Raw genomic sequence first — 27,797 nt, forward strand, 5'->3', positions numbered from 1 at the left:
CTGTGCTCTGAGTCATACCGCTCTCTCCTCCCTTTTCCTTCCAGAAGCTTGCAAATGTTCTTTTTTTTTAGTGCCTCGCTTCTCTAACAACCTTCAGGATTTGTTCAGCATTTTTTTTGGTCCTAGGTGCTGAAATGATGCCTTTTCATCCTGCTGACAGACAGAAGGACAGGCTGTGGATAGACAGTCAAACAGAAAGACAAAAAGGAGCCAGTCATACTTTTTCCCAACAGAGGCAGGAGTCTGCTTTTAAATGCTTGATCCTGTCTGTGTTTTTGCTGTTGCTAGTAGTCTTACTCATTTGATTACAGAAGGCTTAGTTTCTCCTCTTCCCACTGGTGAAATGCCTTTTTCACTCGCCGCAGTCCCTGTAGCAAGTTTGGTCCATTTTTCCTCTCTTTAACCCTCACAGCTGGCTCTCCAAATATGTTTTTGTGACAGTCTGAAAAGAGGAGAAGATAGGACAGAAGCACGTTTACTGTAAATACCACTGTCTTTTACACTTTAAGAAAACACTGAGATGTTCTCAGAAAAGGGGGCAGAAAAGCTTATGGGTGGGTGAGTGGGTGGAATGGAAAGATGGTTAGCAAGAAAAGGTGTGAAGACAGAGGCACAAGGATGGATGAAGGGTAAGATGGTGAACAGAGGAAGATAAAGATGGGTACATGCATGGATTTAAAGGATGAATGGTTCGGCAGGTTAACTGCTGTCACAGAGGAAAAGGCCTCTCCAAGTCTCTGTTGGTCAAAACTATCAGTATAGTAGTATTTAAATGAGCTTTGTCAATATTTCATTCATTTATAGTTTGATATTTTACCTGCGTTGGAATCCTGCCGTACTCTCCCTGACAATGCACTGCTGCTCTCTTTTAATTTCTACCTCTCTCATCGTTCTCTGTCTGCTGCTGCAGCCTCAGTCTGTGCCATCACTAAAATGCAGTATCCCTTCCCTCCCGCCTCCTCTCCTGCTCCTAGTCCCTCTGTCTCTCCCACTCTGTTTCCCTCAATTTCTCTCCCTCCTTTACCCCCACCACGCTCCCATTCTCTCTATATTTGTCCTTCTCTGTCTGTCTGTGCCTCTATTTTTCAGTCTCTCCCTCTATCTCCTCACTTGGTTTACACGTTCACTTCCTCCGTCCCCGCCCCTTCCGCCACTCTACCCCCTGTCTCCACTTTCCCCACATGTATTCCATCACCACCTCTCCTCCTCCCTTTCTTTCACTCTCGTCGCCTGCTTTTTTCAGCCTTTCCTCACAGAGAAGCTTCGAGAACACACTGGACTGGACAGGCTCTGGGAGGGGAAAGCTCGGGGGACATGTGAACACCATTCACAATCGCGCCGCATGAATAATACATCCATAGTACGTTCATACTTTTTCAAATGCATGCACACATCAAAAACCTGCTCCAAAGATGTTCTCTCGCTCTCTCTCTCTTTCACTCTATCTGACGGAGAAAAAACAAAAGTACATCCTGCTCAACAAACAATGAGGATTTTGCTATGCGCTACCTGTGCCAGCCACACGTGCTAAAACGCAGCTCACTGAACGCACTGAGAGTGAAAGCAGGTCTTCAGCAGCGCAAGACCACAGCTGCAAATCGAAGAAAGATTGAGCAAAATGTAATTAGTAAATTTCTCATACGACTGCAGCCACATACTGTTTTTGCAAAAAATATGTCATTTAAAATGAAAATTCAGTTTTGACAAACAGTGATCGACTCATTGAGCTTCTAAATGAAACATTAGTACATTTAGGTTTGCGTAACCAGTGGAAAAGAGACAGAAGATCAGAAAGGGAAAGCGTTTGAGTGGGTTTGCTTGCATGTAAATGTTGCGTTGTGCTGAACATTTGTGCATATATGTGTAAACTATGACATGTGCATCACATCTTCCTCTTGCATATATGTATGTGTGTGTGTGTGGCTGAGGTTGTGTGCGTGGGTGGTTGTGTGTAGCTGGTTAGAACTGTCCTTTTGGCCCCTAGCATCACCCAGTGCCACCATCTGTGCTGCCAGCCAGATGGGAAGGGTGTGTGTCTGCACAAATGTGTGTACACGAGTGAGTGTGTCCAAGCAAACATTTACATGATCACTGGATGCGTTGTTTTCTTTTCTATAATTTTTTTTGTGTCAATCCACAGAGCAAACTAGCTGTTCTTACGATTTGTTGACTATAAATCTGATGCAACGCCGCCACCCTCCACCCCATAGTAACATTTCATTGTTAAGTGACACTATGCCTGTTGTTTTCAAGTGACCTGAGTCCTCTAGTGATTGTACTAAGTGACTGAAGCAAATCATGCAGCTATAAAGCAAAGAAAGGAGTCAGGAGAGGTTACTACAAAGCCACGCAGTCTATGACAAAATAACCAGATACCTCACACTATGTACAACTCACTGTATCAATTGAAATATTCAAAATACAACTGTGTTTTTTTGTGTCATTTCATAGACATGATGGAAGGTGGAGATGTAGTGATTACACAAACTTATTTGAGATGAGCAATGGAACACCTGCCAAAATGAAACTACAAGATTAAACCGCTTTAACTGAAGAGTCATTGCTCTTACAGCAGATCTTATCTGCCTTGGTCATCTTCCAGCAATGAATGTTATGTGTATCACAACTGCACTGCATTGTGAGATATTTATACTTTTGTAGTGTCCATGCTAAAACAGGGACTTGTTTCAGCAAGCCCCGGGGTAGAGCCAGCTGAGAAATATAATCAACTGAGAGATTATATTTCACAGCTGGCTTGGGAATGGTGTCTCCCTGGAAGAGGTGGATGGAAGTGAGGAAGTCTGGGCTTCTCTGGACAGACTGCTGCCCGCATGAGCTGAATCCACATATTGATTATAATAATAAGAAGATGGATGGATGCATGGATGGATGGATGGGTGGATAATCCTGGCACAAGTACTCTATGGGACTGTGCAAAACGTCTGAAAGCACCCATCATTTCTTTATTTTTTGTTCCTTTAGACTGAAGGAGGTCTTTAAAAGATTTTCTTTAGGCACTGGCTACTTTTTCACTCAGTTTCAGTCCAGTCCTCATACCTGACCATTCTCAGGCGATTTAGTTTTTGTTTGCTAAGCCATTTAACACTGACCCATCACAAAAATACGTGTTCCTATTTTTTTTTTACAAAAAGAGTGAGAAAGCCCATTTTGACAGGCAAAATAGTCATTCTAAAAGAGCTGTTAGCCAAAACATTGGTGTATCTCGGTAGGGTGTGAGGTGTTTCCTAAAAAATCTGAGGAAACTGGATTATTGGAGGACAAAAAAATGAACAGCAAATGAACAGTATCTGATAGTCAGGTCCTTGAAATTTAGGACTGAAAATCTGTGGCAACAGGTCTTAAAGAGTGTTGAATCAAAATGTTACACTTTGGTTCCAAATGAAAGGCAAAGGTCTAAAATGGAAACTCAAAACCAAAACCTAAACTGACACAAAAAGCTTAAGGTTAGCTAGAGAAATCACTGGGGCGGACAGGAAGCATAACAAAGACAAAGAGGAGGACGTGACAATATTTACACAGAAAGGACAAATTGAAGTTGGGAAATAGGATAAGGAGTAAGCGAAACATGTGAGCGAAACATCTGCTCCCTTGCTCGCAAATTCGGCGCATTTAGATGGAGATATGTGTGGAGAATAATGCATTAAACATACATACAAACATACATACTATTTGGATGTCTAAGGGTAGAAATGAGCAGGATACAGATGAGCATCAAACCACAGATGAGTAGTTTAGATGCTTATGTCTGAGAGTTGGATTACAATATGGGGCTGAGCTTGACTTTGACTGTGATCAGATTAAATCCCCGAAAGAGCAGTGTAATGATTAAAAAGCAAAAGATAAAGGAAGCAACACACTTGTGGGATTTTTTGTAAGCTGTGCTGTTCAAACTCAACAAGTAGATATAAATATCCTATTACACATAATGTGACAGAGTGCTGCAGTTGACACCAAGATTATTTAAAGTAGGCCCTGTTCACTGGTTCCTATTTGCCGGGCAACGATAAGGAACCCCGTGCAAAAATATATGCACTAAGGAGCAGAGCTAACAGGGTGGTTAATCCCACTAAATACTTGAAAAGATGTGGTAACTCAAATCAAACACCAAACCAAACAGACAGAGGCAAGAAAAACATAATGAGAGAAAAATGCTCCTAAGTTGACATCAAGCAACCGTCAGACACGCACACACACAGATATCTGAGTCTTTTAGCTCATTCCCAGGTAAAAGCCATCGTTTTCCTGATCCTCACTTTTTTTCATTTGAGTCTGATTTTCCAGCTCTCTCCAAAAAAAAAAAAAAAAAAGCCAAACTTGCCTTTAGAAAAAGTACAACTTAGAGGAAGTGCAAGAGGAGAAGAGACAGGCAATGAGTGATTAAAACAGTAATAAAGAGACAGTCGGAGGGAGCAAGAGATCTAAATTAGGAACAAAAGACACCGGAGGATGTATGTGTGTGTGTGCGCTGATGTGGGCATTATGTGCACGCTTGCGTGTTTCTATGCTGTGTATCTTTACAGCCCCCTTGTGAAACCTCAGGCGACTTAATTCAGTGTTTCCAGTTCAGTCCTTTCCTGCTTTGCCTTCCTATTCTCTCAGTTATTTTAATATCTTTTTTAATGTAATGGAACTTAAAAGTCTATAAAAACATATATTATTGCTAAGAAAAGCGTATTAAACGGAGAAAACAACCATATTTTGTTGCTTTTGTTGTCTGGGAGGGTTTTCTCTGCAGTGATATTTACACCACGAGCTTTATTCCTGCTGGAGTGATTTACTGTAGATCGATAGGACGCTCTATCCGTTCCTTTTCGGTCTAATCCTGTTGAAGAATATCTATCGTCTTAATAAGACATAGATCCATTAGAGATAATTAATGTCACAGTTAAATCGGCTGCTGGCAAAGATTATTGTCACTCTGTATCATTTATTGCTTTTCCTATCTCTGAGCTTTTTAATCCAGTGTCCTTCTTAATTATCTTCTTTATACTTTAGCTTTTCCGTCTCATGAACTCATGAGCTAAAGTCAAAGTTATAAACAGGTGATCCTCTGTGCACACGGCTTGACTGAGCACACTGACGCAACATAGAGCTAATTTCAAGACAACAGAGGCGTTGCTGTCATCTTAACTCTGAAAAGCACGTTGTGCAAATGCATGCTTGAAAATGTTATACGCATGTGTCCATCTGACCACTGTGTGCATTTTTTTAATTATTTATTATTTTTTACACAGGTGCACATGTGGTTCCCCTCTCCTGTTAATCTGGGTCAGCAGCAGACAAGCGATGATGAACTGCACAAGGGCTGCAGCTCTCCCTCGTGTTGATATTTCAGACTACAGGGTGCTCTGTAACAAAACATCTCTTGTGCTGTAGTCTGAGCCACAGCTCTGCTTGTAATTAATGGATGATTTATGCAATGTAATATAATAATAAATGCAAAACTCAGTGCATTACCAGCTCATTTTGGCCAGTGGGTATTACCTCTGAGATCATGGGGACACTCTGGTCTATGCTTTTATGCTTGGAAGTATGAAAAGGGGGTATTGAGCATGGCTTGGTTGTCTCTTGGTTGCGGAGCTGCTCTGGTGTGAATAGTTACGACTCTCTTACATCTAAGAGACTCCTTCCTGAGGCCATTGCCTAAAGTGTGTTCTGTCACCTTGCTTGGATAAATAAGACAAAAATCCTGTGTCTGAAACAATGTCTCCCCTGAGACTTCAGTCAGCACAGTATAGGACATTGCAAGCAGATGGGGCCAGCTAGCCTAAAGGCAGAGGGAGAGAAAGAGAGAGAGACTTATAAGGATTTTAATTGTAAGCCTGCTAATGGTATAACCACTTTCATCTTCTGCTTTGGAATTTAGACCTTAAGACCTGCGTACAGTACAATGTCTCTCCCATTAACATCACCATAAAGCCACTTCTAGTAGCTTCACTGTAAAAGATACATAAGAAAATCTCTCACAACAGGGGCACCTCTGCCTTGCTTTACAGAGACAGACCTTTATTTTCGGAAAGTGCCACTGTCACGGTCTAGAGGACAGGATGCACGCAGTCTTTGGAGGACAGATGTGAGTGATGATGTGAGAAACTAGCACAGACTGAAGACAAGGTGAAGTAGCTATATGGATAAATTAATTAATGTGTCATCACTGTGCTCTGAGGGCCTCTGATGGTTTCTTGGAATTCATGGCTCGAGTTTGCCTCTGCCATGCATGACTGGGTGAGTTTATTAGGCGATGGATTGAAATAGATTGAAAAGTGCTCTACTGAGAAAAAAAAATGAAAGTAAAAACAAATTTTAACAGTTGTGTGATAGTCCAAGCTAATGGAATAGATAACAAGGGAACATGGACTGTATTATTCACAGCTCCCTCCTCATTTTTCAGTGAGGGTAAAATTATACATGACTGCCTCCCTGTGGTCTGGAAGCAAAAGCAAGCTTTATTTAAATGTGATCTTTTTTTCCTGGTGTTCTGTTTATAAATACTTATTAACAAAAGGGAGCTGATTCCATTTTTATAATAAAAATCATCTAGGCCGTTGTATTGTTCTCAGGTAAACATTACACAACTCTGGTTAAAAAAAAATAAAAAATCTATAAATATTCAAAAGTAATTCATATTTAGTTTATTATTATTAATAAATGATTCGTTTATTAGTTTATTTCTTGTTTGCTATTTTTGTATTATTTTTAATGGTAACACCTTTAATCTACACGTGATTTCACCCACTGACCACTTTATTAGGTACACCTGCTGAACTGCTGATTAACACAAATCTCAAATCAGCCAATCACATGGGAGAAACTCATTGCATTTAGGTATGTGGACGTGGTCAAGATGATCTGCTGAAGCTCACACCGACCAACAGCGTGGGGAAGAATGGTGATTTAAGTGCCTGTGGTTGTGGGTGCCAGAGGGGCTGGTCTATTTCAGAAACTGCTGATGTACTGAGATTTTACCACATGACCATCTCTAATGTTCACAGAGAATGGTACGAAAAACAGAAAATATCCAGTGTGCAGCAGGTCTCTGGTTGAAAATGCCTTTTCCCAGTCAGAGAACATAGGAGAATGCCCACTCTGCATCGAGGTAATAAGAAGGCTACAGAAACTCAAATAACCAACAACATCTAGAAATGCAGCAGCCCACAGGCACACCACACCCGATGCCACACCGGTCAGTTACAATTCTCATGGACTCACCAAAACTGAACCACAAAGCGCTGAAGAGACTTCACTTCTGGCACAAGACTAGAAAGCTCAGAATTTGATGTAAACAAAATGTAAGCATGGATGTACTTGTATCAACAGTACAAAAGACAAACATGTCAGGTTCATATTTAAAGTCGATGTTTGTCTCCAGATCTGAGGAAAACAGTGTTACACTGCAACTAGGAGGAACAGTAGAAATCATTTTAATCCAGATCAAGAAAAACAAATGAATTTGGATAATGTACAGTGAGGCTAACCGGATTTCAAAAATATTGTTTGGAATCATGGTTTTTACTCTCAAAACATTTTGTTTTACATAGTGAAGAATTATGTCACCTTCAGTTTAAACCACATCCATAGAGGCAACACAAGATGGTGTACTGCTTCTGTTTTCTTCTTCGTCACTTCACTCCTTCACTCCTTAATTTGCCCAAATGCTGCTTCTCTCTGTTCATTCAGCCATCTGTTTGTTTGTTAATATGGGACTGCTTGTAATAATGCCTCTTTTACACTCTGCTGACTTTCATATTTTAATGATTACACAAATATATGGAGTGAGAATGAAGGAAGTCAGATAAAGGAAATAAGGCCGAGCTTTAGATTTCGTGATATTTAATTATAAAATTGAAATGTAAAGAAAATGTTGACATGTGGTGCATTCCAGCCCACTGAGTGTAACTCATCAACTCATCAGTTTTTCCTTCTGTCAAAATGTTGATATGCGTGCACATAAGAAGGCTGGACAGCTGGACCTCCTCATCCCCAAAGCTAAATTCTGTTTCAGAGAGCAAGAGCTTATTCTGATTTTATATTTATTTTTTTATTGCCTCTAAGGTATCATCTCTAAAACAATAGGCAGTACTTGCACTGTGGAATTACTTATTATTTATGCATCAACAGATAATTATGGCCTATCAGGAAACAAAAAGATCTTCAATGTTTGTTCCATCTGACCATAAAATGTGTGGATGTTTATTTGGGGCCACAGAAAATATCTTTACGGTCAGTAAGGACTGTTTCCACAGTTTCATCACAAACATTTTTACTTCCTGTTTAAGGTCTACGTGTAAGTCAAGAAAAGTCAGTGACAAATAGGTCAAATGCTCTGTAAACTGTCTCAGAAATTTCAGATTAATATATTATAAATCCTCATTGTTTTACACAACAAAGTGTTTAGAAGTGTTGCTGAAGAAGAATCGGATACTATTCAATAAAATTCACTGACAGCAAATAAGAGACTTAGAAGAAAATCACTTTGCAGTAAACTTTATTTACATCACAGGCCCCCTGTGCCTTTAACATCTCTTTATGTAAACCTGGAAACATTACATTCAATCCGCAGAATGTCCAGCATTTCCTGGTTAAAGATATTTTTTCATCTTAAAACTACATTCAACATGTTTCCATGTGCAAATTATTTAAAATCTGCCTCAGAAAATAAATCTAGTAAAATTATGCATTTAAAAAATGTTTGTGTGTTCTAGCATGATTTTTTTTTTCTTTAAATGTCAAGGCACCTCCAAAACTCACCCAATCCACCAGATTTTAGCTTGATTTGCATCATGAACATTATGAAACCATTAACTGCTGAGTACCAAAATTAATTTAAAAATGTTCATTTTTCCCCACTTTTTCTAAGTACAATACTCACAAGGGGTTAAGAAAGAGTCCCTTTTGTGAGCGGTAACCACTGTGTTTATGTAATTATGGTTTAGATACTATGTTGCTGTTTACTATAATCATCATTGTTTCAACTTGTAACTGATTATTATCTTTACAACTGTGGATTGAGTGAGTTTAGAAGGAGCTACTTGCATATAGATCACACAAAGCCAGTGAAAAGTTGGATGCATGCTCTTCTTTTCCACTTCTCTCCAAGACGCAAATAGAGCAGTTTTAAGGTAATGTGCAGAAATGCAAAAGCAGGATAATACAAATTCTGAAAATTGCAATTAATTAAAAGTCATCCTTAAAAAAATGTGTGGGATCTAATAATCATTCATACATTCACTGTCTGTATGTGATAGTACCATATATTTTTTCCAGTTTTTCCAGTTCTCCCAATGCTTTTCCCTTTCTTTTAACCAACTCTTTGCTAACCACAGATTACCCCTACATCTTCCGCATGTGAGCAGTTGTGTTTCCCAACCCTGGACCTCTTGCACTCGAGCAGTGATCTCTCCCCACCTTCACACTCCACATCATCCAATAATATCCTAACACTGTCTTCCGCCTCCCCCAGAACAGCCCTCTTCATCACTGCCAGGGCAGTCGAAAATCCAAGCTGACGACACACGATGCTACCTGACTTGATGGTGAAAAGGTCATCGCACACTGTACCCCACTGGCCACGGATGAAAATCTCCACTCTGCCTCGATCTGGCAAACCTTCGGCGCTTACAAGTCGCACTGAGCCAACCCGCAGCCTCCACCCTCCTCTTGCTTTCTTGTAACCTTGACCTCTACCTCGTCCTCTCGGCCTCTTAAACACTTGGTTGCCCTCTCCTGCACTTTCCAGCTTCTCACCAAGCCACAGCTTTTCCTCCTGTGTTTTAAACAGCGTAGTGTTGATTAGTGGTCTCTGGGGCCTATAAGATGGTACAAGGGGCGTCTGGCTGAAGTACGGTGGCCATGCTGTGGTCATCCTATGGTCAAGAGCTTTTGGATAGGGTGTGGAGATCAAAGTCATGTGGGGCTGCTTCAGCAATTTTGTGGATGGAGTAGTAAGGAGTTGTGCTTTGAAATACTGTGAGGTGGTGCTAGGGGGGTACTGAAGGGGTCTTCCATGTCTCCCTGTTGAAGGTGTGGTGATGGTTGGGGTTTTTGCAATCCTAGATGAGTCTGCAGTCGTGGAGGTTGTGCGATAACCTGATGAAGAGACAGAATCACCCTTTTTATTTGTTTTATGAGGTGCTGAAGCTAATGTTAATATAAAAAAAAGTTTGACATTTTGGGAAACAGAGGTTGTTTTGTTGTTAAGAATCAGATGCAGAAGAATCATATAAATAAGAGGATATTTTAGCGACTAATTAGCCTGCTAGGAAATGGGTCATGTGCAAAGTTAGCTAGCTATACTACTCATTATTTTTTCTATTATCATTTAAATAAAGTGTAAATGCATCTAGCAAATTTCTGTATTCAGACAAAAAAACTGTTAAAAATGTAAAACCACCATTATTTTTGGTCTTTTATATATGTAGGTATTTAAATAAGATATCATGTTGTTAAAATGCTAGCTTTAGCTGTGCAGGTAGCTATATTGTAATATCTTTTTGCAGTCCGTGTTCTAGCTAAGCTAAGTTAACTAATTAAGACACAGCACTGAACTTATCAGCTGGAAGCACATTTCCCAAAATGTTAAACTGCTTTAGGACATTTTTTCATTGTACTATTTGACAAAGGAAAAATAGTATCAACCACAAAGGAAGGATGTAGACACAGACACAAAAGGATGAATGTCCAAACTGAGGCTGATGCAGAACAATTTATTCATAATAAATTATGCCAAAACACCTGATTTAAATTAAAGCAGTGCAAAAACCTAATGTATAAATAAGCACCATTTATCCTGCTTTAGCTTCTTGAACCAGCCAAAGAATAGCATGTTAGCAGGTCTGAAGTTGGGATTCAAAGCCAATTTAGTCAATTCCACGATACCTGAGTCGGGCAAAAGCTTGTGCAAATGCAAATGGCTTAGTCTGAATAATTAAACGTGATTAAAACTAAGCCAAGAGGGTGAGGCAGTAAACTCAGTTATAATTAAGATAAACAACAATTTTACAGTATTTTCTCTGCAAATTATGCAAATTATTTTCCATTCCCCATGTTTATGTTCCAGTGCGCAGACTTGCTAAACTGTATAGACAGGTGAGATGCAAAAATGAATTCTTAAAAAGCTACTTATTTTTTGAGTGCATATTGATTTAAGAAAAGTCACCTTTTGTTTTTTTTACTCTGTTTTTTTTGTTTTTGTTTTTGTTTTTGTTTTTAGGTTACAGTATGGCTTATCTGCCTCAACAAAGTGGAGAAAATGTCCCAGGGGCATATTTATCAAACTTTTAAAATTATTTTATGTGTTATTTATTTCTATATAAATATTCACAATATTCTTAATCAGTTCAAAATGGTGTGTAAAACCAGTTAAAAGGCCAAAAAACTATATAGCAAATTATTTAGTTGAAGAAAAACATAAATAACCCTTAAAACCAATTTAAATATGATTAAATTATAACATTTTAACATGACCTTTAGGAGACAGTGCTGATACTTTTTGATCATGAGAAAGCCTGCATAGATTTTATAGTTACCTTATTCCAAGAAGGTGTGATTCCCACCCACCCAAAAAAAAGCTAAGCTAATTTATTAGCACTTGAGCCCAATTTGCAAAGGATTTTACTTAGAAGCAAACATAAATTTAGTAATTAAGGTGTAAAAATGTGAAACAAAATCAGAATGTAGGCGAAGAAACCACCAGTTTTGGCGTTGCTGGCTTCTCCTCGTGCCACGGTGTGAACCAGTCTCGTGGACTTATTTTTAGTCTTAATAGTCAAATTAGTGGTTGGGTTAGCGGTTTGGCTAGAAACTGGGTAATCAGTGGAGCTAGCCTGATAAACAGGTACACCAGTAGGCCTACCAGTGGACGAGGTTGTGGCAGGAGTTGTTGCTGCCATCTGGACAGTTCTTGGCTTTACTGTTGTGGTCGACGCAGATTTTGTTGTGGTTTTGAGAGCCAGTGTTGTTGTTGGTAATGTTGTCTTTCTTGTTGTTTTTCTTGTTGCTGCTGTTGTTGGCGGTGGCTTTGTTTTTTTTCTTGTTGGCATTGGAGGTTTTTTTATTACTATTCTTGTCTTCTTTTTAGTTGTAGGTTTTGTAGTGGTCGTTGTAGTAGGAACAGCTGTGGTGGTTGGTTTCTTGTTGATTACATACTCTGCAAAAAAGAGAAAAATAAAATAAAAAGAATTATGCAGTGCTAAAAACCATCCGTTGGATACCTGATGCAAGAAACTGCTTTGATTTGGTAGATTTATCAAATTTCAACGCTCCCATTAAAGTGAACAATCAAGAGACATCAAGAGAAGCCAAAGGAAACCACATGCATATTAAATAGCATGTTTTAACCATTTATTTACTGCTGGAAATGTAACTCACCAATTTCTAGAAAGAATCACTTGTAAAGGTTGAAGCAGGGCAAGGAAATTCGAGAAAAAAACACCACTTTAAGACTTTTTTTTACCTTCTTTTGGGTGGAAATGAATTAGTTTTCCTTTTATCTTAACAGGTGAAGGCTTGATGCTACACTTTCCTGGTGGTGCTCTCCTGTTTCCAAGACAGAAAAGATTAGTACACATGCAATAATGGGTACTATAAGCACATATGTGTCTTTTCATTTTCTTTTTTTTAAATGTTTTGTTTTTAATGGTGTTTAGCAGCTTCCACTTTAATTTTAGTGTGTATTAGTGCAGAGATACAGTGAATGAAGATAGATTAAATAAATAAGATTTAAAAAATCTGTTTTTCTTATTTCTTTCTTTTTGCCAGGATTTGCTAGAGGGGGATGGAAGATGATTGTGCTCTGAGCAGTTCTTTTAACATTTTAACATGTTTCTGCACAGCATTCCAACTCTTAAAACCTCCATCATATATAATTATTGGGTTCACACTCTCACACCTTAACATCACACATCCATGTAGTTTAATGAGCACTTAACGGCTGATGAAGTAAAGTGATGTGCTGGCGAGTTACCTGGAAGGGTCCACTATCTTGTAGATAACGCCACCTCTTGCTGTCGCACTCGGGACTCCTGTGGCTAAGAAATACAGCTCACCTGGAAAAATTCACAGACGAAATGGAGAAAGAGAGCAGCAGGCAGAGACGGCAGAACATAAAAAGACAAACGGGGAGATTTAAAAAATAGGAAGCAGCGAGCAAGAAAAGAAGGAGATAAAAAGGAAAAAATGTAAACAACAGGAACAGAGGGAAATATTTATGATGACAACAGACAGAAATAAAAGAGGTACAAAAAAAGCAAAATGGGGGAGAAAGAGAGAGACCAAAACACTACTCTGGGGAAAAATATTTTAAACTTTGCTTTAACCAATCGTCTCCAATTTGCTTCCTGAAATTATCAGGAAAGAAGAGAAATAAAAAATTTTTAAGACCAACACAAACCTAAACATTTCCTAACTTAGAAATCGTGCAGTTTAGTAGTAATCTAATTTCATTAACAATAACACCAGTAAAAATATCCACTTTGGTACTTCACACTACATGTGTACTAGTTAGAAATAATTATTTCTTTTCACATTAAGCCACACAGACCAGGAGACCAGTAGGAAATCCCCTGGAAACCAAAGACATGTAGAAAAATAAATTGTATTTCCGGACCAGATGGTGAGTGTTTGCTCTTGCTATGTGAAATCAGTCCTAAAGAGGGCGTTACACCAAAAACATATTTGATTGTTTTGCTTACTAAGAGACAAAACTGCCTGTAGTTCTCATGCAAGAAACTTACTTGTCTACAAACATTTGCCAATTGCTCACTGAGCAGTAGTAAAACTGTGAAATGTGCAACACAAACTGGAAACAGAAAACAAGTTACACCTTTTTAATAGTGTTGGCTGCAGGTGTCACAAGGAGGGTTTCAGTGCAGTACCCTACATCTCTTTGCAACCTATTTCACCAGCTGTCAGCAACCTCTAGCAACCCCAACCAGTCTGAGAATACACATTTTCCACAAGTAACTGGCAGCAGCCAGGGGATTCATGGACTGTTTCTAGGTGTGTGTGATTGGGGCTTTAGTTTATCTTTCCATTATAAATGTACCTAATTAAATACGTGATGCAGTGTCTGGTACCAATACATCAACACACCGACCCACACAGTTATTACCTGCTTCATCTTCAGCAAAAGAGATGATGTATTTATAGTAACTGTTGATAAGTTTGGGGAATCTGCAGGTCTGGTCTCTTCCCATGCAGATTTCATTGTACTGCCATTCACCTGTGGTAACGTTCTCCCTAAGAGACATCAGACGCCTAAACACAAACAGAGATACATATAATGTTTACGCATAGCAAGAGCTGTAGTCCAAAGCTTCGCATCAATGCATTTTTACTGTAAATTATTAAATCAACCCTGTGCAGAGCAGTTCAACAGCACACTGACTGGACACTGATTAGGTAAAAATCCACAAAAACAAAAAAGGTTACGAGTGTTTTCATTTGAAATTTTCATTTTACAAACACACACCCGCTCATGAAATCCCCAAAAATGTAGAGTCCGTTAAGGTTGGGCATCTGACAGCCTCTGTAGATGTATCCTCCTGTCACAGACTTGCCCAGCTTGTGTGGATAGGCAAAGATTGGCAAGACATCGTCTGCAAACACATAAACAAAGACCAGACCTCGTTTATTATTCAGTGTCACTGCTACATCGTTGTAACAAACAGGAAATATACTGTACCCTGTAAGAAACCTGAGCTCGTGAAATTAAATGACAATGAAGTTCAGTTATTTAAAATCTCTTTTGAGTTGACAACAGTTTTTTATTCTATTCTAAGGAGGCTTTTACAGAGAACAAACAGTGTGCTGTAACAATTTAATTTACAAATTAAATATCTGTATAAATATTAAATAATTTGGGTAAAATATACTTGTGTTTATGGACTTTCAATAACCCAGACTGTAGACTCACCGAGGGATGAGTTTTGACAGAGTTTACGATCGTAGCAGCTGAATCCTTCTTTGGCTCTCCATCCGTAATTTCCTCCTTAAAAATAAGAGTTGACACAGTAACATTACAGTTCTACAATTTATATGTATTCAAACGGTTTGATGTATTCCTTATGCTGAAAAAATTGGATTTGGTTATCAAGCAGTAATTCTAATGTCTATTCTACGTCCTCTTTTGAATACATGAGATTCTGTTTTATTATTTGGCAGGAAATAGTGTTTCTGTAATGATGCAGGCTTTAAAATAACAGTTGTGGCCATATTATATACTGATAAAATTAAAAAGTAATTTCACTTCGGTGAAGCTGTTAAACTATAGAAATCAACATATTAGAAAAAGAAAATCATCCTTCAAACTACAATTATCATACCTTTAACAATGAGGTCTACCTCTTCGTATTTGTTCTGGCCCACGTCACCACAAAGCATCCTGCCTCTGCCTTCAGTGGTAACGGGGTCACCGCGGTCAATGGAGCAACGCCACATGTTGCGAACTCCATAGGCATAAACCTCTGCAGGGAAACAAAGAAAGAAATATGTGGATGGAAAACACAAACAAAAATGACATCCTCTGTCATTTTCCAGCTTTGCACAGAAAGAAAAACACAGTCCCACCGCAGTCCAATATTATGAGAGAAAAGCTAAGCTAGATTAGCATAAATAAGTGTGCCATGATCACAGTCTTCCACACAAACAGGAAATTCATTTACCCGGCCTTGCCTCCTTCTCGCCCAGAAATGGATTGTCTGAGGGAATGCTGTACGGGGCACCGTTATCGTTGAAGTCAACGTCAACACGCAGCACCTTGCCGAGAAGTGTTGACCTATTAAACGTAACGACCAGACAAAAAAGGAAGAATGACTCAGAGTATCATAAAGACCGTGGTGACTAAATGGTTCAACCGTAAGTGTTTATTTAACGCCAGAAAAGCACCGTCAGATCCGTTTTGCAGTTCTGTTTGAATGAATCTGAGTAGAGAGTATAGCTCTGGACACTTCAAAATCCATCCTGCTACGTCTATCAGCAGTCACATGAACAATGGACAGTAGTGATCTGAATCCACTGGCTGTCATAACACTGACCATCAATGTGGGATAGTTTAGCATGAGTTGTTTCGTTCCTTCTCCCTACCTTTCTCTCCCTTGTGGTTTCATCTTCTTAGAAATGTAAGGAAACGAGGAACTACGTTTACAAATGGGTGTAATTTCTGTATAAATAATAATTTAAAAAAATATTATTAATGGCCTTTATGGCCTTTTTCCAGTGTTTACCACCCTGCACTCACTCTCGCTCACTTTCTCTCTCCCCTCCACATTCCAGTGTGTGGTGGTCCATGATGTGTGTAGTGTGTCATGTCAATATTAGACTTGGCAAGCTGCATTCCCAGAAGAGCTACTACGGCTTGTCAAAAACAGCCTCAGGAAGAGACAAACAGCTAAATTGTCCATCTCTGGAGAAAAGGTGCTAACAGCTCTAAATGAAGTCCCAGTTTTGGAGGAAGTTTACTTGCTTTCTCGATACAAACATTAAAGGTAGATCGCTATTTTTGTCAGCCCTAAAATGCAAACCTACCTATTAAATGTGACATTATTGGTGCATTTCACAGGATGAAGTATTGATTTACAAAAAATGAGGAGCAATATTTGAACTCCCTGACGCTTTTTCTATTGGCTGAACTTTGTGACTTGCAACCAAAGGTTTTTTGGCTTTATCTTTAATTTTCTGTGCTAAAAATTCAAAATAATAAACTTCAATCAATGCAGCTCTCGGTATAATGATAAACCATAGAGGAGGAATGCCTATTTGAAGTGTTTTGTAAATTAAAGACTGAAATCTCCATAAACTGGCACAGCACAGAACCTGGCAGTTATCATGAATGATTGTTTATGACACGTGCAAACAAAGTTTTCACTCGTCACTTTGAAGAAATTGTTTTGAATTATAGTCTTTGCAAAACTATCATTTATAATGCCCTCTGTTCAATGCAGAAACGTTCCTCATAAATTTGATCCTTTTCATTAGATTTGATTTGAGAGGAACCCATTTTTGGCAGGACTCTCTGACGCTTTACCTGCTCCAACTCGACTTTGGTATTTTGTTCATCAAGCCAACATCTTGACAACGTCATGAGGCCTCGTGAAGATTATAAAGATGAGCAGTCTTCACAATCACAACTATGCCTATTATATTTGCGTGTTATTTGAGATTTCACATCTTCTTTAACACAAAATGTGAAATCAACATTGTGAGTCTATGCATGCATCCAAACATGCAAACACATTATTTAAACAGTACTGACTTGTTTTGTGAATTGCCAAACTTTCCAAAAGGATCTCCAGCACGGCCACCGTCACCTATGAAGATGTACAGATACCCATCGTGACCGAAAAGAAGTTGTCCTCCATTATGATTGGATGCTGGCTCCACCACCTCCAGAATGGTTCTACAGCAGGAGAGATGAGAAGATGATGAATGTATTTGTGTCATTTAAGACCATGCAAGGACCTACTAAATACAGCACCTCTCAGAAGAATGGTCTAGTTGATTATCATCATGTACTGATACTGTGAACTCGCTGATTCGTATTCGTTCCTCCTTCTTAACAGACACAGAGTAGTACACGTAGGCTTTTCTGACAGTGGTGAACCTGTGAACGAAACAGAAGCTCAATGGAAATGCTGTATTTCACATTTTGGCACAATGAATTTTTCCTTTGAAAACAAAATGTTGCTGTTTAAATGTGGACAAAACTAATATTTTGATTGAAAAAAAGATGGACCTAGGGTGTAAGGCTATGCAGAGGAATCCCCTCTCGTCTCCAGCCCACGGGGATGTGAGGACGGCTTTAGTCAGGTTGAGGAAAGGTCGATCGATCCTAGAGCCGTTCGCCAAGTACACCCACACATAACCCAGCTGCTCCGCAACAAAAAAGCGATGAGTTCCATCATCTGCATGGATCATGGCCACAGGGTTACGGAGTCCATTGGCAACTTCCTGTAAGCACAGCTCCAAACATCCTTCAGGATCTTCATTTAGCAATCCCAGGTTAGCATTTAACTCTTAGAGCGGGGAAAAAAAGACACGGGAGAGTAGATTGGCATGTGTCTAATCACATCTACAAACTGAGTTGCAATCAAACTTGCAGATGCTTGCACCAAATTAAAACTGTAATTATTTTACAGCAATGCACTGTACTTTCAGCTTCTGTTCAGGCAGTTACAAATCAATATGAAGAGCTCTTCCACCCACTCTTTCTTTCATTGGAGTGATTTTTTTGGTGAGACAGTGCAGACACGGATATTTTCAAATTCATGCATGCAGTTCAGACTGTTTGCATCCACACTATTGTTTCTGCATGATTGATTTTAAACATTTCACTTTAAGAATGCTAGCTGGTTCACAACAATGATTTTAAAATGCTGATGTGGAGCATCACTTTGATACTGACGCTGACATTTAGCTCACAGATTGATGTGTTTAATAACTTCAGAGCTATCAAGGTTGTATACTCTAGACCTTTTTCTGGGCTAGTTACACCAAGATGCGTTTTTTTAACCTCTTCATACAACATGTAACTCATACCTGCATTTGTCAAGACACTAGGATAGCAATACTCTTTGTCCTTCAACACCAGAAATTCACAAAACCTTCTGTGATCTTCTTCAATTGTGGCAGTCAGGTTTGCAAACTGCTGTGAGTTCCCTACATCCTCAAGCAGGAGGCTGAGCGTGTACCGGCACTGCCGCCAGTAGTCAGAGCAGTAATCCCCACAGAGTCCAGGTAGCACCCTCATGGGTGTGTTAGCGTCCTCGGCATCATACAGGTGGGCAGCATATGGAGAACACTCCTTCAAAGGACAACAGATACCGTTTCGTTACATATGATTTAAAAATGTAAAACTTTTTTAAGCTAATATCAAAGGTAGAGTTACAGAAATGTATGAGATTCAGTAATGAATCACTTAAATGGATTTGTGTATTTGTTCTTCCACAGCCTCTGGGCCTCATTTTGACCGGGCAAGCCTGAGATATATCCAGCCTGTCTGAGTGCGGCCTGGTATAAATGGATCCCAGGAAGGTCCACTCAGTTATTAAGTCACAACCACACTGTCCACACCCAGAATGGTGTGCTTTAGGCACAAAGAGCCATGGCACCCAAACCATCATCATGCAAACTGGTGCGCTTTCATTTGCCAGAAAAACCAAACTGATCCAGTAAACAAATCCCAAACAACAAACCGGCATAAGATTGGTTTGGTAAATCAAGAATGTTTAGATTAAATTTGGTGTTGTTTCTTGTAAGGGCTCATAAACCTATTTTCACTTTGCAGTGAATTATTTCTGACATCAGTAAAGTTTTCCAAATAACTGTTTTGGTATTTAAACAAAAGTAAATATTTAAATTAATAAACATAAATAACGTTGCAAAAGATTTAGCTCATTTAGCACAGATCAAAACAGCAGATATGGGATATTTTTGTGTTGTTTCACAGTCTGACGCTTAATCTCAGCTGTTTTTATATATGGAGATTATTACAGTGATTATGTAAGTGGTGGATTTAGCTTCAAAAGCACTTTAAAAATTATGTCACTCAATAACGTCAAAATGGACAAAATGTGTTGTTTTTAATCCTGTCATCACAATGCCTCTTCTTGTAATTATTTGCTGTAACATTTTTGTAAGGACATTGGTAAATGAAAACATGTACTTATGTGTTTTTATCTAAAAGAGTTTTTAAGTTTTTGTTGTCTTCATTGAGCCCTGGTTGAAAAATAGTTCCCAAACGATGGACCAACGTCACAGAAGTTGCCTGGACGTCTTTGCTTGACTTTCTAGTGAGAGAAACGTTTGTGTTGAAGGATTTCTTTTGGAATCTCTTCCTTGATTAGAATGAAACAAAAGCAGATATTCACAAAAAAATAAAATCTGTGGTTTCTTGACCGCATAATCACAGGCTTTCTGGCTCCTTTCTTTAACTTTGCACTCAAACAATTGCATTTGATGCTGACACTGAACGCAGTGATGCAACAGCTGTAAAAATCTTACCTTCAGCATTCAGATGTACACAAAAGTCTTCTCTTTTTTTTTTAACAGTCTGGGTACATGTAGGAAAAGCCTCATTATGAGAACAAGATCAAAGCAGTTACAAGGGAAATAAATGGGTGATGTCCTGTTAACTAGTGAATCTACAAACTGGAAAATAATGTAAACACCTGCCATTTGTTTTGTTTTTTTTGTTTTTTTGTTATATAAATCTGTTGCGCTTGCCTTTATTTGGTAAGACAAAGTATATCAGGTAAAAATGGATGAGCAGTAACGTATTTAATTATTTGTACCAGCAGAGCACTTTATTCTAGAGTTGTTTAAAGAAAGAAAAGATCCTGTAACTCAGTGCAGTCTGGGGCAAAATGTAAAGATTTAAAATGTATTTATTTTAATATAATTGTTTGATTTTTGTTTCTATATGCAAACCTCTATCTAACAGTACCAACAACCAACTGTTTCTAGTTCAGTTTTTCCAGTGGTACAAAAAACAGTTTTGACCAGGAAGATGACGCCAGAGTTTGAACAGTGTGTTGTGGGTAATAACTGTTTCGTCATATTTACAATTTGCCAATCGGGCAAATTATAAACATTTGGGTATGTAGATATTTATTACTGCTTTATTACAAGCATAGTCAGTCAGACCTTGACCAGCTTTGACCAGAACTTAAAGCTTGACCTTGATTTTTATCCTAATTACCACCTGTAAGACTACAAGACCATCTTTTGTGTTTGGTTTATATTCCTGTGAGCAGATTTTTTAAAAGTATTTAGACCACAATTAAATACATATGGACAAACTCACAGTGTCAGTAGGTAACATGACTCAAGCTGCAGCCCACACTAAAGTGGATATGTTTAAATATAAAGGTGTGACAAATCCATAACTATCAATACTTTTTGGACACTGTTTTGTCTGTTTTTTACTGTATCACATAAAATGTTTCATCACAGTTGCTGATCATACAGTAGTCCATTAAACTTTACATTTCTGTGTCTGTCTTTGTCTTTTAGGTCACAGATGGCTTAAACTGCTGTTCCATCCAAGTGTTAACTGAAACACTGACTTTTATAAATCACAGAGAAAGGGGAGGTGGGGAGTTTGGCCAAAACAGTCAACGCAGACTCTTGTTGAACATCTTGATAGTACTACAGTGGAAAAGATCAGAGTGTTCTCTGAAATAGATTTCTCTCTACTGGGCCAAACAAAAGCTGTGTTCAGTCTGAGATGCTGGAACTGCTGATGAAAGCAGTAAACAGGCATGTGGGGCAGATGCTACGTTCAAGGAAAAATGTATAAGTTCAAGTTATATCTTCTTCAATAGATATATATTTTAAGCCAAGGTTATGAAGACATTTTCTTTGCTTGAAAATGAGCAACAAAAGGCAGTGCAAACTGCAAATACTGCACATGATCTTTTGTTTCACCGAGTCATGCTGAAATCCCAGCCATTGTCCTATTTTGGTTCCACTATGATAGGGTAGAAATAAGGCATGCAGCTACAAGCAGCTGTTTCTAACAACGCGACCACTTCAAGCTGCTATAATTTGGTGTTTACGCCGTCAAATTCAGAATAGACTCAGATTTTATTCCTGTCATCTCACATGCTCCCGATTCTCCACTGACTGCTCCACACGCTGGTGTTTTATTGTAGCTGAGAGACAAAAAAAAAGTCATGGTAAACAGATGAGAGGTAAATGTGTGACCCTGTCAGAGGAAACGACACAGGCTGAGTTTTTAAACTGAGAGAGCAGTGTGAAACAGCCAGAGACATCGCTACCGTACTAAAAGCTTGCTTATTAAAAATGCAAGAGGGAAACAACTAATCTGGACTTCTGCTGCTTGGTGCAGTGCTCACTAAATGTTTTTTTATCCTCAAACAGCCCCTCTATGGGTCTTGTTGAACTGAGGGTGCTGCTAACGGTTTATTTGATGACAAAATAAATGAAAACCTATCGAGAAAGCCACGTGAAAGCAGAGCACTGCAACTATAACACGCAAATGCACACTCTTTTCAAGGGCAACAGAATGCCCTTGAAATTATCTCTATGTCTGTTTTTATTATTGTTAATTCATTTGTTTTTCTCTTTTCTTTATGCCTGACATTATCTTCACTGATTTTATTCATCTCTTCTTATTCCTGTGCTTTTCTTCATCCTTTTTCTTTGCAGCAACCTGATATATCCTGGACCCCTGGCCTGAGGAGGAAATGGTTGTTTGTTTGGTCAAGTAAGCAAAGAACAATGACAGTCTTCCTCCCGTCTCCCTGACTCACACACACACGCACTCATTTCCCACTCTGTCTCTCTCTTTAATATGTGTTTGCCTGTCCCTCTCTTCACGCTGTGATTGATATCAGTGCCAGGAAGCTTCCTGCTGGAACAGACGGCTTCAGTGTATGGCTTTTACCCTGGTTAAGTACCCTGGCAGCGGGGTAGCCTGACCACCTCCCGGGCCTCTTTCACCTCAAATTATGAACTTGGGAGCCAAAAAACCACAGAGCGGACCATCATCATTGAAAAAGGTTTAAAAAGTACAAAAAAGCATCAACATACCTCAAATGGAACCAAAAACGCATTCTTTATTTTTAACATAACTTTTCATATAAAGCGCTCATGTAAATGAGAGTTTCTTCAAAGGCTTTTCGTTGCAGTCTACACAGCACATGTGTATCATGCTAAACTTTTTGAATGTATATTTTGTCTGAGCTCCACCTATATCCAGCAGTTGTAAATGGTGCGTGAGTCGCAGCTCTGCAATTTTACTTGAGATCCAGCCTGCACTGCTTGGTAAGAACCACATCAGGCTATAATTACCACAATAACATAAGTCTATATTTTTGGACGATTCGTCACCATCTTTACATAACGCATGATGTATAAAACTGCCGGGAAGATGCCAAGTTTGTTAGTTTTCATTGTTTCCTTGTTGACATCAAAAATTAAAGTGTTATTTATGGTAAAGCTACCCACCCGATTATTTTGGCTTCTGTATAGTGAAGCTTTTATCTCAGTTATACGGCCATGACCAAATTTGTGCTGCACCTATCATTTAATTTGTGCTCTGGATCTGCACGTAGTAAGCGTCTGAGCTGCAAAGTCAGGGCCTAATTATGTCATCAGTGAGTGGGAATGGCTTCAAGGGTTATTCCAGGAAGGGAGGGGCTGGATTTCAGCACTGGGATCTGTTTAAGATTAAAGAGCTGAAAAAGGAAACTAAAACACAGTCACACTAAAATAGAAAAACTCGTTAGAATAAAAAATATCCAAAACTATTAACAGAGACTAAATGTTGAGTATTTTTTTTATTTTATTTTCTGTTTCGCCATGTTCACTTTATTATTAGTAGTATCATTATCATCATCATCATTAACTATTATTAAAAAAATGAATTTCCTAAATATGGGATAAGGAAAGTATTTCATGTCATCTTATTTTTTATTAAACTGCATTGCAAGAATAACACAATAATGCATTTGGAAAGGTTTTTTTCATACCAAAATTGTATGAGTCAATGCTTTTTAAAACAATATAAGTTAAAGAAAAAAAATTATTATGTTCACCTAGGGATTGCTGGTTCATTTTTCTACCTCTGCCTTATGGTCTCTCTGCTGTCATTAAGTGCAATTCAGTTTTTCCCCTCCACACCTAATGGTGGCACAGGCACTTCATTCAAATATTGCCAAGACTTCTGATGGTGTAGTTAAAACCTTAATGCATATTTTTGTGAGATTACTGGAAAAGTGAATATGCTGTTAAATTGTTCTGCAATTTCATACAGTTGTTCTGGTTCAAACTCTGGAGACTGGATGTCTTATGGTTATGTCTGTGCCTCATCTGAGAAACTAATGTTTTCTGGCACATAGTTCACGCTTACTGCGTGAGATGACAAAGTTCAGAGTCTTTGTCCATAAAACCAAAACCTTATCTAATTTGAATTTGGGCGATCTTTCCCTTCAAGGTCAAGATTTCGTGCACCTCTGGATTTCTTTCTGCATTTTTTACTAGTTTTAGATATTTCACATCTTTCTGTGAGTATCACCATGGACCACCAGACTTAAAAAGAGAGCAAACACATTTTGTTGAGAGAGGGGCTTCTGAAAACTGTTAGTTGTTTTGTTCATTATAACTAAGATATCAAAGTAAAGATGCACCAATTCCAAGGGTGACCCGCCAATTCCAATTTTCTAACTATACTTATAGCTATAACTGACAGTATATTGACAGCTAGCTGCAGGTTCTTCTCTCATTGAAGCAACTGAGAATAAACTGAGAATTTACATGATATTTTTTATCTTGCTAAAGAGAAGCAGATGAAACAGGTTAATATAACAATACGAATGTCAGATACTTACATCAATTTTCAGTACATTTGTAACTTTACCAGATAAGATGACACAGACTGTTTTTCTCTTTCTCACCCATCTTTGACCTTTTTTTCATACCAAGGCTGCTACCTGGCTGGATCTAAACACGTTAACTTTAGCCGTAACTCCGTCACCTTTATTAGCTTCTTTAAAATGTTCATGTTCAGCTGGTGAGGGTGATTTAAGTGTCTGATTAGGTCTCTTGCTAAGAACATTTGCCGATTCTGTCCCAATTTACTTTGCCAGTTTTGTGTTTTCCCTACTCACAGTAGAACTCGCAAATGGCCACAGCCAAATGCTAGCAGGTGGCTGCATGAAAAGGACCAGCTCACATTTGGATGCACGTGAGGCTAGCCGACAGGTCACCAGTCAGGACCAAGAAGACTGCAAATTATCAGATTTCCAGTCGATCGGTCCATTTCAACTTTCTTGGCTTTAAAAAAGAAACAATGACAACTAATCTGTGATTTGTTTAGTACATGTTTGCGAACAGATGACCATGCAACATCACCTCCATGGACCCAGACATTTTGTGTCTACATCAAATAGCAGGATTCACTGGAAGAAGCCTGAACATCATGTATCAGGTAAGAAGTCCAACCAATGGCGCGTTTTTTGTTTTTATTCAACAGGTGTCCCACTCCATGCACCTTAGTTGGTGAAGTTGTGGCAGAAATATTTGGATATCTATGTTTTTATTCAACACCCATGTGTACTGTCCTTTCATCACTCAGGGTCTAAAGAAGAAAAGTTAGCAAGAATAAACTGAACGGTTATGCGGTACAGTAAAGGAATTACTAACATATTTTTTTAAAAATCCACCGTAGTGTTATATGAACATTTAAATCATGCTACATCTTGCCAGATGTCTGATACACACCACTCCATGGGTTGCATCAGACCCTACAATAATACAAATTAAACAGAGAAAACCTCACCAATCATATGACCCTTATGAGCAGATGCTCTGGTGACAGAGGGAAAGAAAACCCATCGCAATCATTCATCTTCAATTCCCTTAGCAAAAGGCAGCCTGTTATTGATTTTGGAGGGTTTATTTCCACTGGATGATCCAGGCCTTTGGGCTTTATATTCGCCATGTTCAATTTACACATCGGTTTGGCTTTTGGTATGAGTAACTGCTGTCTAAAAGCATCATGTATTCATTAAACTGTTAAAATATTTTGTTGGTTCTCCTTTATGATGAGCTTCTTACACATGACTAAACACACTTATATCTTCCTGTTGGAAATATGTAGTAGAATTTATTACCTGCTAAAACAAACCAGAGGGGAATCTGCTTTAATTTAAATGTAAAAAGTCACAATTGTGATGCTAGATTAGAGGACAGCATAATAAAAGAAAATAATAAATAAAATAAAATAGCATAATAAAATCAAGTTATTATACACACAGTGGAAAACATGAGTTTGGATTCTAAACTGAACATGTGTAACATAGTCTGATTTGAATATTTGTACCTAATACTCATCAAATCAAAGAGATCAAATCAAATTAGAATAAATGTTTCTCTTACCTGGCAGAGGATGCTGCGTACGTATTTGCCACAGGCTGCATAACCTGAATGGTCAAAGTTTTCCATAATGGTGTAAAACCTGCCCGATATCTCCTCATCTTTTTCCACATCACAGCACCCAAACTTGGAATACTCCTTGCAGAAGGCCAATGGCTGCCTGGGCTCAAATGGAGGCTTGTAATCCAAACACTGAGGGTGACAGCTCCCCCACCAGGTATGGAGGAGCAACAGCAGGATGGGGAGAAGGTGGTGAGGGGAGGTGTGCTGCAAGATGCATCTGGGGACCAAATTGCAGGTCTGTATCATCGTGCTGTAAGTATACGCTCTCTCAGTTCTGGATAGTTTGTCTCTTGACCCAATATTGTAGTAAATGAAGTCAGTGTGAATGTGGTATTTGAGTTTAGAAAAGGTAAGAAAAGGAAATGAGTGTACAGGTTACATCACGTCTATAAAGCGCAGATATGAAACTGAAAGTTAAAGTGGAATGTTTGATGTTCTCATTTGGTGTGCTTGTCTCTGCAGATTCAGGCAGCCATCAGTGAGCTTATGTCTAGAGGTGTGAATGTGTGTATGAAGCACAATGACCCTCCATCACAGCTGCCTGCCAGCTGGCCAGAAACCTACAAAATACTCAGGATAGCTCCAGTTAAATCTAACTCACACAACACACTCACATGGTAGGCTAACCTCAAGATGTGTGAGACAAAAATGAGGTAAAATATAGTAAATCTGATCCAAGATCCAGTGAATTGTTTTATTCAGAAGAAGTCCTGAAGGTCTGTCCAACCAATGTCCCAAATTTCTGTGATGAGAAGAGTTTACTTAGTCATATCTGCATAAACACCTGCACGTCACAGCAGAAACTCCTGAAAGAGATAAGGTTCCCGTCACTGAAACTGACCATCAATCACATTGCAACTTATTCTCAAAAATAAGTTTGTTGTTGCACTAAAAGCAAATAAACGAAAGTACTAATCTTCTTAGAAAGAGGGACTAACCTTACGAAAAGCAATCGAAAATGCTGCACCCTCAGCCACAGTTTCTGAAAAATATTTACTTCTAGCTTGAAGCCACTCGGAGAGTCTCTGCTCTGTGTTTGGTCTGGACGTGCTCATTTGCAGAAGCCATAGGTACAGACAGACAGACAGCAGAAGAAAGTGAGAGTGAGAGGTCCTTTCATTCAGACACAGCCACGCTGCAGCTTTAGCTGAGATCCCTCCCTCATTGCTTCTTTCCTCCTCCCCCTCCTCTCTTCTTTTCATTTGCTTTTTCACTCTCCTACAAAGACACATGCATTCCTTCCCATAGCATGCGGTCCATATTGCCCTGAAGTTGCAACTTTCTACCTCTTCTCCCTCTGTACTCCCCCACCTTCAGCATTCCCAGACCTCCTCTCTGTGTCTAACAAGTCCAGACAGACTTACTCACACTGGTGAGGTCGTGTGTGTGTGTGTGTGTGTGTGTGTGTGTGTGTGTGTGTGTGTGTGTGTGTGTGTGTGTGTGTGTGTGTGTGTGTGTGTGTGTGTGTGTGTGGTCAGATGAACTGAGACGTGTGCTGGAAGCAGAGACCAATGGATTCTCCAGGCACTATTCCAAGCCTGAATCTTATGTTTAAGAGCACAACTGGCAAACATTTGCAACTAATTTGTTTGAATATTTTTAGTTGAATTATAGCTTCTTCCTAAGTCAGAAAATTAAAAAAAAAGGGGGGGGGGGCAGTTAAAAGACCTTTAAACTTCTTATATACAATGTTTCTCTACTTTGACTTGCTTCAGATTTGTATAATTTATATTTTAATGCATTATAATCAGCACAGAGAACATGACTCTTCAGGTTTTTGCAGCTCATTCTTTTAGTTTGAGATCAAACACTTTACTGTC

General features: G+C 38.8%; 1 protein-coding gene and 1 long non-coding RNA gene across 2 annotated transcripts; both read right to left on the reverse strand.

Annotated features, from left to right (window-relative positions):
• Window positions 1-57: 57 nt before the first annotated feature.
• LOC146504041 (uncharacterized) lies at window positions 58-1,492 on the reverse strand. The gene is made up of 2 exons (XR_014868669.1): window positions 818-1,492; window positions 58-442 (listed from the first exon to the last, which is right to left on the reverse strand). It is a non-coding gene; the product is annotated as an uncharacterized LOC146504041 (long non-coding RNA).
• A 6,978-nt stretch (window positions 1,493-8,470) lies between these two features.
• On the reverse strand, window positions 8,471-27,472 carry LOC146504042 (HHIP-like protein 1). The gene is made up of 15 exons (XM_085130664.1): window positions 26,916-27,472; window positions 25,918-26,783; window positions 18,553-18,817; window positions 17,750-18,029; window positions 17,492-17,617; window positions 17,270-17,413; window positions 15,681-15,793; window positions 15,342-15,482; window positions 14,933-15,007; window positions 14,489-14,615; window positions 14,129-14,274; window positions 12,983-13,064; window positions 12,473-12,555; window positions 11,873-12,166; window positions 8,471-10,107 (listed from the first exon to the last, which is right to left on the reverse strand). Exons 2-15 carry the CDS (start codon window positions 26,221-26,223, stop codon window positions 9,335-9,337), a joined length of 2,955 nt encoding a protein of 984 aa, XP_084986790.1. The 5' UTR covers window positions 26,224-26,783; window positions 26,916-27,472; the 3' UTR covers window positions 8,471-9,334.
• Window positions 27,473-27,797: the final 325 nt, after the last annotated feature.

This window comes from Neolamprologus multifasciatus, chromosome 14, assembly GCF_963576455.1.
Source record: "Neolamprologus multifasciatus chromosome 14, fNeoMul1.2, whole genome shotgun sequence".
Lineage (NCBI taxonomy): Eukaryota > Metazoa > Chordata > Actinopteri > Cichliformes > Cichlidae > Neolamprologus > Neolamprologus multifasciatus.

Excerpts from the sequence above, each read along its gene's own strand:
- LOC146504042 (XM_085130664.1), bottom strand. The coding sequence starts at position 26,223 with ATGATACAGACCTGCAATTTGGTCCCCAGATGCATCTTGCAGCACACC. Across the intron at positions 18,818-25,917 it reads TACGCAGCATCCTCTGCCAG|GAGTGTTCTCCATATGCTGC; the intron begins GTAAGAGAAACA and ends TGTCCTTTGAAG. Across the intron at positions 15,794-17,269 it reads TTTGGCAATTCACAAAACAA|GTCAACACTTCTCGGCAAGG; the intron begins GTCAGTACTGTT and ends TACGTTTAATAG.